The following is a 16,955-nucleotide window of genomic DNA, read 5'->3' as shown; positions in this document are numbered from 1 at the left end:
AGCTTACATCTGCTCTCTGATCTCACAGAGAGTTGCAAGTAGCTATTGCCTAAGATCTCAGGATGTGTTTTTGTTACATGTGCCAAGTGCTAGGACTGATTTAGGTACGAAAGCTTTTATGTGCGCAGCTCCTCTAGCTTGGAACACTCTGCAAAAAGAACTGAAACTGAGCATCTTGGTTCCCCTGCATCATTTTAAAGCACAGCTAGATGCAATGCAATATGATAATCTTGGTACCTGTCAATGTCAATAGGTTTGTCAATTGTACCCCTGTAATTATGTTTTGTATGATGTCCTTTTTGTTTTCTGTTGTCTTTATGTTTTCATGTGTAACCAACTGTGCAGGTCTCCCTTGAAAAAGAGATCGTTTGATCTCAATGGGATTTTACCTGGTTAAATAAAGGCAAACAATATAATATTATAAAATAAACTGTATTGTTGGAGTTTAAATCAGTGCTTTACATTCTTCTGTTGCACATCACTTCTGATAAAAAACAGTGTCTGCTTGTCAGATGTTATCGGGAGACTCACTTGCTCTGTAAAAAATGTTTCTTGATTAAACAATACCAAAGGTGGGTAATGTACTCAGATCTTTTACTTAAGTAAAAGTAGAAGAACCAGAGTGTAGCAATACTCTGTTACAAGTAAGTCCTGCAATCAAAATGTTACTCAAGTAAAAGTAGAAAAGTATTGCCATCAAAATATACTTAAAGTACCAAAAGTAAAAGTACTCATTAAGCAGATTGCCCCAATTCAGAATAATATATATTTTATGTGTTGATTATAATTATTGATCATTAAAGTGTTCTCAAAGCTGGTAAAGGTGCAGCTAGTTTTAATGACTTTGTATACTGCAGGGTAGCTTGTAAATTTACTCCAGGTGTAACTAAAGTCTTATTTAATTGTTGATTATATTTCACATTATTAATTCAAATCTGTAAAGTAACTAAAGATATTCAATAAATGTAGTGGAGTAAAAGTACACAATTTTCCTCTGAATTGTAGTGGAGGTACAAAGTAGATTTCTTTTTAAATCAAGTACAAGCACCTCAAAGTTCCACTTAAGTAGAGTACTTGAGTAAATGTACTTAGTTACTTTACAACACTGCACAATACATATTGCACAACTGCAACATATGTTCAATAAAAGACATCTGATATACAAATAAGTAGTACATGTCTAAACCATGTACACCTATTATATGTCATAAAACACTTAAATATTAAATACAATTGTCTTAAAGTTAAATATTTAGTTGTCTGTATTTTCTTTCATCGGCCTCCCGGCGTCGCTGTTGCAGCGTTTAATGAACACATCAGTTGGGGAAAAGACCTGTCAGAGTTTATTAAGTATCCAGAGGACACCGCCGGCAATGCAAGCTAGCAGCTAGGTAGCATTTAGCCTGCCATTAATCATGGCTGACAGGGAACAAGGGGTTAAAGGTTGGGAAGCTGCCAGAGACTGTTATAAACTGACTGCTTATTCAGGAAAGGAGAGCTGTGAAACCCAGACAGTGTTTACTGGTTCACTTTCCAAATAAACGGGGCAGGGTGGATGTAGTAACATAATAGAAAACAAATACACATTATTCTTAATTAGTTGAATTCACAGAGTAGGCTAAGTAGCCTACAGTCAAAACAGATATTACAATAATTGTTTCAATTATATATGGTTGTCCACTTAATCATGACATAATGAATGACAAAATAAAAGTTGAAATGCTTTATAACCATTATCTTCTAATTATGCAGTCAGGCACATCATTTGTTTTATCATTACAGACACTAAAGTGTAAAAGCCAGAGATGACGATAATCATTCTAGGAACTTATTAGGAAAATACCAAACATTTACATCTGTTAAGTAACTATAGGTGTCAAATAAATGAGATGGAATAAAATCTAGTGGAGTTTTATTTTGGAAGTATATATTTGAATGAATTTGAATTGTTGGATGAGTTTAGTTTTTAGTTTGTTTTGTTTTGACAGATTAAGGTTATAATCAGATCTTTATGCTAAACTAACCCTCTCCTTTCTGCAGCTTTAAATTTAGCGTACAGAAATGAGATCAGCCATTCTTCTCTATCTCTGCAAGAAAACTAACATTTTGTGTAATTTCCTCAAAAGCCTGGTACGAAAAGGGTTTTGTCATTAGATTAAATGTGAACGATGGTGGCACTTTCTGCTGCTTTCTCAGAAATATCTCCTTTTGGAAGGCAGAAGCCCTTTTCAGTGCCTGTCAGATATTCCAGCACAGAACGACAGAGAACAAGGCCGGCATAGAGAAAGGAGGTGCTGTGTGCCCAGAGAGAGAGAGAGTGCAAAAATGGTAGTCGTGACGGGGGAAGATTGAAGTCCTGTTAAGTGCTCTGCTTGAAAGCATGTCTGGCCTCATTAGCTGTCAGTTGTAACAATACTGAACTGGCAGTGAAGACAGGTTGGAGTCTAGTGGTCATAAATCACTCCTCGACAGCTGCCTGACAAGCTGGGAACCAGTACACAGGCACGGCTCCCCCCCAGCCTTTCAGACGCTGCACAGGCACACTGTAATCTAAGAAATTATCGCCCTGAAATGACAGAGCCTGGACCAAAATGGGTCGTTTTGTAAGCAGGAAATTGCTTTCATTTCACATGTATGTGCACTCGTATGAAACCCCTGCATGGCTGTGTCCATTAGCTAAAGGAGCAGTGGCTGCAGTCAGAGGAGGAGGACGGGGGGGTAAAGTGTCAGGCCTGCAGGTCATTAATCACGGCCTGTGACATGCAGAGCAGGAGGCCAAGGCTCCCCTATGCATACAGCTGCTGGGCCACACTCAGTGCACAGGCGATGTGTTGACCCTCGGACCCCCCCACCCCTTCTTCTCCCAGTGCCTGTGGCTCTCATCTGTCCAACTCCCTCACTACTTGTGTCAGTCATTTGTGCTGTCAGACACCACTTCCTCCTCCTGACCAACCGCAACGTTGCTCATGCAGGCTCTCACTTTCACCTGAGTCAGTGAATACGAGTTGGATGTTGATAAAGACTTTCAGCCTCACTAGCTTATAGTACCAGTTAGTATAGATTACGACAAACAACTTTCTTATGGATTGCCATTAAGTTTGGTACAGACATTCATGTTCCCCAGAAGATGAACCCTCATGACCTTTTCTTCTAGTGCCACAATGAGGTTGAAAATGTTGTTTTTTGCGTGGAATATCTAAATAACTATATCTTTAAGGTGATGGACAAGTTTTTAGCTTTCACTTGCAATGTTGATTGCATAATGTAATGGCTGAAGCATAATGACACCACAGAATTTTAAATTAGTTCCCTTTAAGGCTCACTTTCACTAGGACAGGTCTGCCACCTATTACGTTCTTGCTGGTCAATTAAGGCTTGATTTATTAAACTAAATACATGCGTCCTCTACATTTTTGCCAACTCTTTTCCAATGACGCTACATAGCACTAGCCTCAAAAGTCTCTTAGTCTGGTATGTGACCAAATATCTGGAAAACTAATGCTTTCCCATCAGTCTCTGTACTGCACTATGTGTTGAGTGCTAATTTGTGAACGCTAGTACAACATGGTAAACATTTTACCTGCCTAAGAAGAATAGATTTATTGTCAATTTAGCTACATAGAAAGAATAAAAAGTAAGTTGAAAAACATATTAAGAATAAGTAAGAATACACTTTAAAACCCCACTAATTTACATACAATCTCTTCAGTCATTAATCGTCCATGCAGCCAATATGACCTGACTCAGTATTCCTGCTGTTATCCTTAAATTATATATAACAAAACATTTTATTCTAATAATCCTTGTGTGGTGTGAACTCTGTTGGTCCTCTCCTGTGTTTTAAATGTATTGCTGTCGCTGCTCTGACACCTGAAAAGTGTTTTTAATCTAAATGTGTCTTCCTCGTTAAATAAAGTTATACATATCTATACTCTCTAAATACCACCTCCTATTTTTATTAAACACTTAAAGTAAACCTAGGGGGCAGAGGACATATTTTGCAGTGAAATATATATGTCAAAGTTCTCTGGGTGTTGTTGGAGGTGAGGGTCTGAGGGTCCTGGGTGAAGCCTGACAGCGGCGGTGATTAATGACGACAGACTGTGAAGCGGCTCCTTCTGCACATGACAAGCCTTTAAGCTCTCAATCAGCCTAAACCGGCGCCAAAAAAAGCCCAAAGAAAAGATAGAGGAATCTCAGAGATAATGGTTTTGATGCAAAAAACTTTTCGCTAAGCCACAAATTACAAACATCTGCCTTTATACTTTGTCTGTGAGTTACAGATAGCAGACTGCTGCTTCCCAGAAATAAACTCCTCCGCTTTCATTTTAGCTTCTCTCCAACTTTATCACTTCATCCATCATCCTACGATGAGGGCTTTTTCAAGTGGTCCAAAAATAAAGAGGACACAGATGTCAGCCAATGCTATACTGATGTTTCTAAAAAAGAACACCATAAACCCATAACTTACATCCACCCACAGACTGGGAGAACCTTTTGGAAATACACTTTTCTCACTTACAGAAAAACACTTTTAGACTAAGCTGCGCACAACACAATGAAAAGGTATTATTTGTTGTATCTCACTTCTCTAACCCAGTGCTGGAAATGACCTAAGTACATTCATTGAAGTACTGTCCTTTTGTATGCCACTTTATACCTCCACTACTTTTCTCAAGAAAAATATTTCACTTTAACTCCAATACATTTATTTAACAGCTTAAGTTACTTAGTTACCTTGCAGATTAGTAATACAACATATTACATTATTCAACAAATGTATTATAATGTTTTATTATAGATTAAGCAACAAGGCGGAAAATAAATATGTTAAAAAGTGTCCCACATTTAACAGCGGTAACGTCGAGGAAATTCTGAGTAGTATACTTTTACTTTACTTTTGGTACTTTTGAAAGCAGGACTTTTACTTGTTACTTGAAAAAAGAAAATCCCACACTGTAAACACTTGTAGTGTGCTTTATGTACCTTTTGTAGATAAATAGTAATGGAAAGTAACTAAATACATTTAACCTTTAAACTTTAAGGTATTGTGATTTACTTCAGTTTTTCCAGTTTTGGCTACTTTACACTTCAACTCCACATATACATTGTACTTTTTACATCACTGCCTGTATTGGATAACTGATGCTTACACATACATAATTATAATCTGAAAATTAAATATATCCTGTTGATATATGAAGTGGCTATTGTGCATGATGTGTACTTTAACTTTTGGTACTTTTAAGTTTGCTTTGATACTTATATTACTGTACTTATAAGTTAATTTGCAAATGTAGGACTTTTACTAGTAACAGAGTATTTATCAACAGTTAGTTGTATTGCTACTTTTACTTAAGTTAAAGATCTGAGTATGTCTTCTAGCACCTCGTTTTCCTCATGTCTGTTTTTTGAAAAAGAAAATGTGGACAGAGGGAGTTTAGCGGTGTACAAGAGGGCAAACGCAATTATGGTTTCTTTGCTAATGTGCATGTCCCCAGCTGGTTCTGATCTGGCTGAGCTCTGAAGGGTTCCGAGCTCAGTTGTCAGCTCTCATGCATCACAGACCTGGAGCTTAACGGAAAAACGTGCTTTGGCAGCGACCAGCGGAGGCCTGGAGGCCAGCGGGTGCTGCTGGGTTAGCCACATGCGGGGGGAGGAGGGGTGACACCATCCTCTGCCTTCCGCATCTGGATCCTCACGGTCACATTCCCTCATTTCTTCTGGTTTTTCACCCTCTTCATGAATGTAATTGGCCAGCGTGACCCAGAGCAGATGCCACGCCACAGACTTGGGAGGTCAGAAGAAGAAAAAGACTCCAAAATACACATACACACGTGGACGGCAACAGAAAGAAAATGCAAACCAGAATGAGAAAGAGATGCTTGTATGGAAATAAGCAGACATGATTACTCAAATACAGTCATTAAGGAGGAAATGTTGTTTTTCAGGCTGTCAGGATGATTAATGAGGGACAGAAAATCCACTCAAATGCTGTTGTTTAGTCTAACCAGCAGACCTGATCTCTGCCACTAACGTAGAACAGACAGGATGTGTGTGTATGTGTGTCTACGTATGTGTGTGTGTATTAAATTAAAACATTTGAAAGAGTAAAAGAACATTTACGGAGGAAAGCGGGAGAAGTAAAGTTTGTGTGTGACACAAAACTCGAAAACACAATTAACTGTTCACTAAAATCTCGAAAAGTAGGTGCATTTTGTGTTTTGTCTGTTTATTTAGCCAGTCTGAAGTCGAGAAAAACAAAGATGAAAGTGTAGAGAATGACTGTGAGTGATGTTGCTGTGAATCACTTTCTTAATTTGTATGTCTTTTTGTTTTGGTGTTATTGTTCTGACAGTCACCACAGACACAACTAGAGTTTATTAAAGGATAAATAAACAAACTAACCAACTTCAAATGCAAAAAATGCAAAACACAAGCTGAAGTTGTTAGCACATCTAGCTAACTAGCTTACAGTAGCAATACTCTCTCTGAGTCCAGCACTTCACAAACTACAATTTCGGGGGCTTACGTAGGGGCAAAAGTCACAAAAAAAACAATTGCGGCCGCGGATAGCTTCGTAAATTGCGCATTACTTAACTGCGAATTGGATTCACAAAAGATATTGCTAAAGATATTATAGCGCAAACAAGGGCGTTAAGTTTTACAGCTGAGTGCAATTTGTCCTCTTTTTTTATGTCTGATTGCAATTATCCACGTGGCAAAGTATAACTGGAGGCACAACTTTGGCATTGAGAAAAGAAAGAAAGTTCAGACCACAAGCTGCAGCTCCTGCCGGACGAGGTGCAGAGGCAGTGCTCAAAACCTTAGACAAAGAATTAATAAGTGATGGAAGGAAACTGGATTTAAGATTTTATATGAAAAACTATGGCTAGTAAAATCGATTTTTGGGGGGGAATTTGACTTTTTGGGCATTTTTTTCTTTTCCATCTTTTTCAATGGCTTTTGTGGAATAAATTATATTTATTTTTGTCTTATTTGTGCAGGTTTAATGGGCCACTGGATTAAAAAGCTAAAGTCTTCTCAAAGGCTTTTAGAAGGCTTCTGATGAAAAAAAGAACAATAGGCATTACTCTAACCTCTGTATGCTAACGCTGAAGCCGCCAAATTATGATGAAATAAAGGAGAAATAGTTACCATTATTAAAATACTACTAACTAGCTATACACAGCAAAGCAAGATATATAATGTTTTTTTATTTTATGTTCATGTCTTTTTCATTAACTTGTCAAATTGCTTACTTTTTGCCTGTAGGATGTTAGCTTTGGCTAGTGTTTTAGCTTATACATAGACATCAAATATGGAAGACCCTTTTGTTGCTGCTAAATGTAGCCTCGTTAGCTTGATCTAAAAACAATGACCCATTGTTTTAAACAATAGTAAGAATTTCAGGCGTTAGACGTGTCTTTTTTTGTGAAGAGCGTATTTGCTTTGATTGACAGGTGTAGCAACTGTAACTAATGTGGGTCATGTTAGTTTAACTTACATGCTCATTTTAGGTAATAATGAAAAATGTTTCCAGTCATTTTTTTTATATGTCAGTTTTTGATGAAAATCAATCGAAGACACCTTTTTCTCGTTTCCTACATTATCACCAAATTCATACGAAAACACATTTTATGCTGCAATAGATCACCTGGCCGACAGTAAGCTGTCAACACCTTCTTGAAATTAGCCTTCTTTGTGAGCTTTCCAGCCCGTACTGTGCCAGAGTCTTCAGAAACTCCAGATGTTCCCTAAAATGATGCTGGAAGGCTGATAAGGATTCAGCTTTCAACAGATGCCTTAGCCTCAGGACTGTGATTTAGTAACTGTGAATGATTAAACAGTGTTTCAGTGTCTCTCAGCCTCATGGCTTTTATCACAATGTAAGCAGCTGCAGATTCAGGTGACGTCATGTCAGCGTATGGGAACAGGAAATGAGATGGTACATTACTTTGGGGATTTTTTTCATGCCTTTGGATATTTGTGCATGTTTGTCAGAGCATGACGTACAATCACTGGAATTAAATGATGCACAAAGGAAGTTGGGCTGAAGATTATTACTATTTTAATGAAGGTTACAGTCCATTCTTATTAAATTCTTAACTCATGACCGTTTTCTAACTTCTTCTGAAACGTGAAATCAAGTTGAAGCCCCAGGAAGAACAGAGTTAGTGACACTTTTTAAAAGTTTTCTATTGATTCACTTGATGATCAATCAACTATTCAGCAGTAACAGACTTATGGTTGCCACATAACTGCATAACATTACATTACATTGCATTTAGTTGACGCTTTTATCCAAAGCGACTTACAATAAGTGCATTCGACCAAGAAGATACAAACTTGAAGAAAACAGAATCATCAGGTTTCATAGAGCCAAAACATTTTAAGTGCTGCTCAACTGGCTTTAGATAAGCCAGTCCTTTATTAGTATAGAAGTGCCTTGATAGTAATTCTATTGCTCGAAGTGAAGTCGAAAGAGATGAGTTTTCAGTCTGCGCCGGAAGATGTGTAAGCTATCTGCTGTCCTGATGTCAATGGGGAGCTCATTCCACCATTTTGGAGCCAGGATAGCAAACCCACGTGTTTTTGCTGATGGGAACTTGGGTCCCCCTCGCAGTAACACAGTTGCTGATCAGAGTGTAAACAATGCCTGTAAACAATGCCTGGGTCACGGAAGAGAAAGGTGGCATTTTTTCACGATACTTAAAGTCTCCCAAGCACAACTGTGACCGTGGTTTGATAAAAACCCACTCAAATTGAATTCATTAGATTAATTTAAAACGTTTACTAACCTATAGAAAAAGGTGGAAATAAATAAGCCTCTCTCCCCTTTTATTGACTTTACTCTACATGTTCTTTATCAGGGACAACACGATTAACATCAATATGATGAAAAAGTGTCAGATTGATCCAACACGCTCATCTTCATTAGCAGGTTGACGTAATAGATAATAGAAACCATAACGATGTTCCCTCATGATTTAACTCAAATGGTTTTGTTGGTCGCCAATAGGTGGCATCCCAGTCCAACACTATACTCCCCACTATACCTTAAGTGCAGTAGATACATTTTCTTTTATCCAGCTAATAAACAAAACCATTTCTCTCATAAATATCCTCAACGTTCAACTCAAGGATTTTCTTAAATAGCCAACACATTTCTTACACTTATTAAACTTAAGTGTGTCTGTTTTCTGGGAGATGTATGGCAACGTGAACCCTTCAGAGTGGGCCTACAGGAGGATCTCATGCCCTCCTGGTTAACTCAGACACCCCGCTACAGCATCTCTGAAACAGGAGCGCTTTCTCTTGTTACCGAGGGGCCCGGCTGTGTGACCCCGGTGGGTCCCTTGTCAGAGTCATGAGTGACCAGAGTGGGTCATCTATACTTCGCCAAGGGTGTCACAGTGTCATGTTGCTAGGAAATGGCATATTACCGCTGCCAATCATGGGGTAACTTGAGCGGCTGTCTGGACTTCATCTGGGCTCCGATGCTTATCAGGATCCTACAGAATGTATACATTACATCCTGATAGGTTGGACTTTTTAGCCATTTTTGTAAAACACACCGTTAGACTCAATCCATGAGCATTAAATAAGGATGTTGTTGCTTTTAGGTGAGACTGCATTTACTGAAGAACACAGGAATGTGAGCTGTGCTCTGCTTATAAGCTACACTGTCAACACGGAAAGTAAAGCACACCTAAAGTCATCAATCATGTGATTACTTCCACGGTAAAAATAGCAACTGGTACAAATCCACCCAAAGCCAGGCTGACGTGTGTACTGAAAAAAGTTCACACCTTCCTTTCACTTCTTCACCTCTTTATAACCCTTAGGTTAGAGGTATACATGTGTGAAGAACAAAAAAGAGAACTAGGGAGATGTGGTGAAATGTAAATATTACTGTACCCATTGTGTGCAACTACAACAGGGAACCTCCTATGTATACGATGGGAAAAGGGCAAATTAAAGTAAAGAATTGCAAGAGATTGACCACATCGAAGCTGAAATTACTAACACAATTTACATTTTAAATTGTGATTTTAAATGTATGAAACACAAGACCATCTTCAGACCAGAAGCATTAAAATGATGACAATAGAATATATATCTTCAGTGTGATTTATTTATCAAAATATGACCACCCCTTTAACTGAACACCACCACAGGGTGTTCCAATTTATACATAAAAAATATCACATCTCATTTTTATTGACTTGCTGTGGAAATCAAAAAAAAGAAAGCAAAAAGCTGAGGAGTTCAGAAAGAGAGAGAGAGAGAGCGAGAGAGAGAGAGAGAGAGAGAGAGAGAGAGAGAGAGAGAGAGAGAGAGAGAGAGAGAGAGAGAGAGAGAGAGAGAGAGAGAGAGAGAGAGAGAGATGTGATTTCAACATTCATTTTTAAAGAAGATTTTAAGACATATTAGACATCTGTCATCTGGGCTTCCATCATGTCTGCGGAGAGGATTGTAAAACGAGAATAGATTTATATGGTAAACATGAAAGCCAGATTCTCGATATAAAATAAATACAACTTCTCAGTAGGAATAAACAAAACATAAGGAACCAAAACAAATCATCACAAACCATGAGGCTGAATAAACCGTGTATGCTTTGTCCAGCTTACATGCATGTGTTGCAGGCAGAAAGACTTCAGCCCACGGCGGCAGCTTATTGCCGTCCCTGCCACACTACATGTTCCCGCACTAAATCATCATCATTTGCAGCAGGAACCCTGAACATCCAAGAGTTATTACACCGCATCGAACCATCAATTTGCCGAGCCCATGGGGCGGCAAAAGTCATCCAAGGGCAGTCATTTCTGTTGCAAAGTCTCCGAGCAATGTGCAGACATGCAAGGGCCACATATGTCCTTTGATGTTAAAGAAAGGAGCCTGATTCAAAACACCAAATCTCATATATAACGTATAAAGAAAAGTGTGAAAATGCACTCAAGTCAAAATCCAGAACTCGCCCTCCCACATCTTAGTTCCACTTGATTACACTCTTAAATCAGAGGAAGCGGCAACTTGCCGCAATTAAGTAATAGCTCAAAGTAGCAGTTAAACCTTTTTGGAAAATATCTATCTTGTTGGCTTTCTGGCAGCAATGCAGGATAACAATAATGAACCCACTCTTATATTTGTCTGTTAAACATGAAGCTATACGTAGCAGCTGGTTAGCTTAGCTTAGCACAATGACTTTGAAACAGGGGAAAACAGCTAGCCTGGCTCTGTCAATTGTAAGTATTGTTGTGCTAGGAGCCAAAACTTAAAATGTATTATCAATTTACACTTACACTTTTGTAAATATGAATAAAAAAACAAAACAATATTTGATTCTGGTAGTTGCTACTTTTTTTAAATTGAGGCTAGCTGTTCCCTTCTGCTTCTAGTCTTTGTGCTAAGCTAACCTAACATGGCTTAAGTTCCACATTTATGAGAAATATTTGATAGTGGTATCAGTATACCCATCTCATTTGTTCACCAGAAAGCGATTAAGCATATTTCCCACAAAGTCAAAGCACCCCTTTAAACATGCGAGTGGATGGAGTCTCACTGGTAGCCCAGAGCGGATGCTGATCCAAGTCTTTGACTGTAGAGAGCGTAATGAGGGTAGTACGGGCCTGTGGTGGGCATAGAGTGCAGGGCGATGGGGGAGGGTCCAGGGGGCAGATGCACCTTACTGTAGGGGTGATAGCGAGCTAATCCCATGCTGTGGGGCGCCCTGAGGGAGAGGGAGCTGGGCATGGAGCCGGGACTGCTCTGGTGGGGGAGGTGGAGGTGGCAGTTAGCGGGTCCAGAGGAGGAAACAGAGAGCAGCTTACTGTCCATCCCCATGGGCAGGGCAGTGTGTGTGCGGAGGTGAGCCAGGAGCTCGTCGGACGAGGAGAAGCGTTTGTCGCACGGCCCCCCGGCGGAGACCCAGTTACAGGCGTGGGGCTGGGGGTCATTTGGGAGCATGAAGCCATACGCATAGAGGGGATGTGAGAGGGAGGAAGACATGCTGGACGACATGGAGCCTTGGTGGAGGGAGTGCAGCGGGTGGGAGGGGTACACCAAGGGGTAGTTTGATTTGAGACTGGAGGAAGGGTCATGGACGCAGGAGTTGCAGTTGCTTCCACCAAGATGGGATACACTGGGATAGCTTAGACAGTAGGGGTCCCTGCATAAACTCTGCATGAAAGAGGGAGGGGAGGCCCCTGTGAGAGGGCTGGAGCCTGGGTGCTTTCCCATGCCGAGGCCCGACTTTGTTGGGTCCATCCCATGAACAAACTGGGATGGGTAGCCAGCGTAAGCCCCCACTACAGATCCATGGTAGCCCATATTAGAGGAAGGCAGGGGGAAGGGCGGCTGGCTTGTCTTATAAGGAGAAATGGGTGTAATGCGTCCAGGGCCGAGGTTAGGGTGGGCAGACTCCGCTTTACCCCCCTCATGGTGGGAACCTCCGTCAGAGCTGCTGTTGCTGCAGTTCGTGCTGGCTCGAACCTGGCTGGAGTTTGCATCCTGAGGACTGTCTGGGTTGGTCTTGTCGCCGTCTTTTTTGGGATTATTGCTGCTGCTCGTGCTGGTGGGACTGCCCTGCTCACGGGCAGTGTCTCCACTAGGAGTCCGGGACTGAGCACCAGGAGACTGGCTCAGTTTGGTGGGCTGCTGGGAGTGTCCTGGCGGGGTGCTGCTGCTGGCTCTAGAGCTGGGTGAAGCAGCATGGGGTGGGTGCGACTGCTGGCCATTTGTTGAGTTTCCATTAGTGGTGACATTATTACTGGGTACCCTAAACCCCACTTTATCGCTGCTGCTGCTGCTGCTGCTGGAGCTGCTGCTGGTGACTCCCTCCCTGTGAGAGTCTCCACTGCCTTTGTTGTAGGGCTTGAAGCTACACTTGTCCTCCAGAGAGGGGCGGTGCTCCCTGTGCTTATGGCTGGAGCCGGATGAGCGACTGCTGGGCTCCTTGTCCCCCTGGCTGCTGGAGGAGCTCAGTTTGGAGGAAGACGGAGGGTCCGGTTTACCAATCTGAGAGCAGGTCTGTGCCAGCAGGGCCAGTGGGCTCTTCTTGGCATCCAGCTACAACAAAAACACAGATTCTGATTAGCTCTGTGAATTTTTTTCCTTACTGTATTCTGCCCAGAGACAATTAGGTTTTCATGCAAAGGGAAAGAGAGCAACAACATGAACCAAACAGTAAGTCCTCTGTTTGTTTGTAGGCGTGTTAACTGTTGACATTTACATAACTTGAAGTGAGGCTGCAACAATTGATCACCTTAATTAGCGAATATAAAAAATCCCTTTAGGATTGCCAAGAACTATTAGTGTATTGGGGAAAAAATGATCGCAAACTGTTTTCATAATGGATAAAATGATTTTCTAAGCAAATATATATGCAAAAATGCCAACGCTTCTTGAATAAAGGATATTCTTTGTCATCTGTGAGATTTTGAACATTTGGTTCAACAAAAAAATACTTTCTTTGACAACATATTTGCCTCAGGGCAGTTGTGGGTGTCATATGGTATTTACATACACAAAACGATTAATCTCAAAGAAAATAATCGTTATTCCATCCTTAAATTGTTTTTTTTGTGTCCGATTATCAGTCTAAACTACACAAAAATCATATTTATCAATAATGTTTGAAAAACAAGAAGAAACCCTAACATTAAAGAATCTAAAACCAGAGGAACAACGTCCTGATTAACAAAAAGTTTCTTATTATTAAATATTCAGTTAATCGACTTATCTCTGCAGCTCTAATTAAAAGATAAAACTAAGTTGCGATTACTTTTATTATCTCTTAACCTATGTAATTTAACACACTTAGGCATGGAAATATGATAAGCGTCAGCATTTGTGTTTCTATAGAATTATTTAAGCGAGACATTTACATTTTATAATTACAGTGATTCCGAATGAAAGTTCAATACATTTCCACCTTTTCATATGATAGTGTTTTAAAAGACAAATAAATACCTCAATGCTCACGGGTGCGGGGGTCAGAGGCTGTAAATATTCCGGGTGTAGCAAGTGTCCGGTGTGCGCACTCAACATCTTGAGGACTCGGATGGGGAGCCGCTTTGCCTGCCGGAGAGGGTCCAGAGGGGCCAGCAGAGAGCCCGCAGCGCCGGGGAGAGACTTCGGACTGTCGCGGGTATCACGGAGCTCGAAACGCTTACTTACTGATCCTGGAGGCAGATATTTCATCGGTAATAGGGCGCTGCTGCTTGAGTCGGATGAGCGTTACTTTTCACTTTTTTTTTTACAGGTTATTAATCCATTCAGTCACGTCCCATAATAAAAAAAACACAGCTGGACGTCCTTAATGTCCCGAAGGACGGAGAAACCTCTCAGTTCGTTTGAAGCATCCTCCGACTCGATTACTTTACTCCAAATTCAAAGCAAAAAACAAAAAAGAAGTCCACTGTGGGAATTGCAGTACGCAGAATGTACACTGTCGCTTCTCTAAATGCATTAAAGACCAGAGTTTAGGTTTTATATTCCACAGTTTGAGAGGAAACGTCCCACTGCGTGTTTTCGGTCCAGACTTCAGCGGCGCACTGATCTCAACGGGCAGGACTTCAAAGTGTCCGCTGGGTGGCTGCATCACAGGGGGCGGGGCCACCGCGTGCTCACAGAGAGACAGTCCCTCTGATCCAGTGCATGGTGGAGGGAGAAAGGTAAAAGTAGAAATACAACAGTATAAACACACTCTGTTACAACTATAAGTCCCAAATTCATAAGGTTACTTAAAGAAAAGTAGTCCCTTTCTATAATCATGAATATTTGCACAAACTGTAGTTACATATTGTAGCTACTTACACTACCTCACAGTGTACTTTTAATAAAAAAGCTTCTGTTTCAAATGTATTCTGTATATTTTATCAGTTTTTTTCTATTTGTTCTATGTTTAATTCTTGTACAATGACTGTCAACTGTTATGACAAAACCATTTCTCTACTAGAAAGTATCTATCTATCTATTTATCCCTCCATCCATCCATCTAACATGTGTGTAAAGTATCAAAACTGCTCCTTTCACATTGTTACCAATTATAATGTTTAGAGTTCTACAGAATCATACCATATGGCTGTTGAATAAGTAATAGTAACTATAAAAATTGTAGTCCATTAAAAAGAAACGTCGTACATTCGAAGTTTAAAACACCTAGTGGAGTCAAAGTATAACATAAAATTAAAGAGATGAGATATTCAAGTAAAGTACCTCAACAAGTACAACATTTGAGTAAATGTATTTGGTGACGTTTCACCATTGTATTTACTTTAGCCTTAGTAAGAGTTTGCATTTTGAGATATATAAAAGTTCAGTCTCAACTAAGTGTGGTTTATCTTCCACTCATAAAGAATGGGTCATCATTTTAGCATTACATGTCTTTGTACTTTATTTCCATCATAAATCATCTGTCATCCTGCTCTCAGTACTTAATCATTAGGTAGAGCAAGGAGACGCTTGTTTATCTCATACAACCATCAATTGTCCCTGAAAAGTTAACCCATTTAATTAAATTTCATCCAAAGACCAGAGCGGGCAAAAATAATCATCACCCGTCTTTTGTGTATTTATAAACTGGACAATTAAATGGTTTGAAATTCTGGAAAGATATATCTGTAACCGAGGGTTGTCCTAGATGTTGTGGTTGATCAGGAGATGCACACACAAAAAAGCATAACAATTGATGGACCTTTGCACATCATTTTGTCAACCATGACAAGACAAGATCTGATCTCACACGAGTTTTCAGACCAAACCATGAGTGTTAAATCATGAGGTTCAATGCCAGAGTATCTCAAAAATATTTGATAGATGACTCTAAATCTAAACTCAGAGGTTCTTAAATGGAAAACTAAACTTTGCTGAACATGCAGATGGTATCATTTCCAGCTCATGAAACATAGATCTAAGAGTGCACTAGGAAGTGGTGAATAAACCCCATATTAAAACTAAAAATGCACTTTTGTGAGAGTAATGGTGCCGAGAACAAAGTCAGAGAGCAGTGGAAATAAGTCATATAGTCACATGAGTCATCTTGGTAGTCAACAAGAACATGAGTACAGTGCAAACACCACAAGGGTTTACCGGTTTAGATGTTGTGTGTCAAAGCAAAGAGCAATTTGCATCCAAATGTGTTGTTCTTTTGAGAGTCATAACTAAGTCCATTCTGAACACAGTGACACGATTCACATACTTTTAGATTCAGTGGGATATACTGTACACTTCACAAATATATCATTATCACCAATTGGATGCAACGCGGATCAATAGATCCACTTTAAAATCTTAGGGAAAAATGGCAACATTTCTCACTAGGGCCTCAAGCGCCTAAATGATGGGAATTTTAGCTCCAAAACGTAGAGCACAATTATCTTCATGTATACATATTTCAATGTACAGCTACTGTGTGACAAATGGAGTTCAGCAGCAGAACATTTGAAACAGATATCACAATTATGTTTGGCATACAGTAAATGATCCAAGCTATTGCAACATAACATACATTTACTGTACAGCATTAAGTAGTGTAAGTCACATATCAAATGAAAAAAAAACATGCATGCAGGACGGTTCAATATTTCCTAAATCCTTCATTCTAAACACACTGAAGTTCAACCACCTGTTTGCAAAGTGCTTTGTGTCATGTTGATTTATTATTAACATCATGACTGACATCTGTCACTGAGATGATGGACTTACTTAAATGCTTAATCCATATTTGAACATATGTAGTTATGTTATTACATTTTAAGACACTACATGCATTTTCCTTTTAGTTAAAAAGGTTCTGATATGCTTTCATACTTGACAAGTGGAGTGATGGATAATTTGTCTTCTGGCTTTTGCTGAGCATTACACAAAACAAATCTATAAAGTATACAGAACAAGTCACTTGTCTTTTATTAATTTATGGCATTTATACCAGGGAAGAAAAATGTGAA

The 16,955-nt window shown here is 39.7% G+C and overlaps 1 protein-coding gene across 1 annotated transcript; it reads right to left on the bottom strand.

Moving 5' to 3' along the window:
- Window positions 1-10,120: 10,120 nt before the first annotated feature.
- LOC117476258 (zinc finger protein 703-like) lies at window positions 10,121-14,548 on the bottom strand. The gene is made up of 2 exons (XM_034122653.1): window positions 13,978-14,548; window positions 10,121-13,074 (listed from the first exon to the last, which is right to left on the bottom strand). Exons 1-2 carry the CDS (start codon window positions 14,206-14,208, stop codon window positions 11,566-11,568), a joined length of 1,740 nt encoding a protein of 579 aa, XP_033978544.1. The 5' UTR covers window positions 14,209-14,548; the 3' UTR covers window positions 10,121-11,565.
- Between the last annotated feature and the right edge of the window lie 2,407 nt (window positions 14,549-16,955).

Source organism: Trematomus bernacchii, unplaced genomic scaffold (genome assembly GCF_902827165.1).
Source record: "Trematomus bernacchii unplaced genomic scaffold, fTreBer1.1, whole genome shotgun sequence".
In the NCBI taxonomy this organism is placed as follows: domain Eukaryota; kingdom Metazoa; phylum Chordata; class Actinopteri; order Perciformes; family Nototheniidae; genus Trematomus; species Trematomus bernacchii.
The sequence above is the reverse complement of the archived record's forward strand: the minus strand, read 5'-3'. Positions and strand labels throughout refer to the sequence as shown.

Excerpts from the sequence above, each read along its gene's own strand:
- LOC117476258 (XM_034122653.1), bottom strand. The coding sequence starts at position 14,208 with ATGAAATATCTGCCTCCAGGATCAGTAAGTAAGCGTTTCGAGCTCCGT. Across the intron at positions 13,075-13,977 it reads CCGCACCCGTGAGCATTGAG|CTGGATGCCAAGAAGAGCCC; the intron begins GTATTTATTTGT and ends TTTTTGTTGTAG.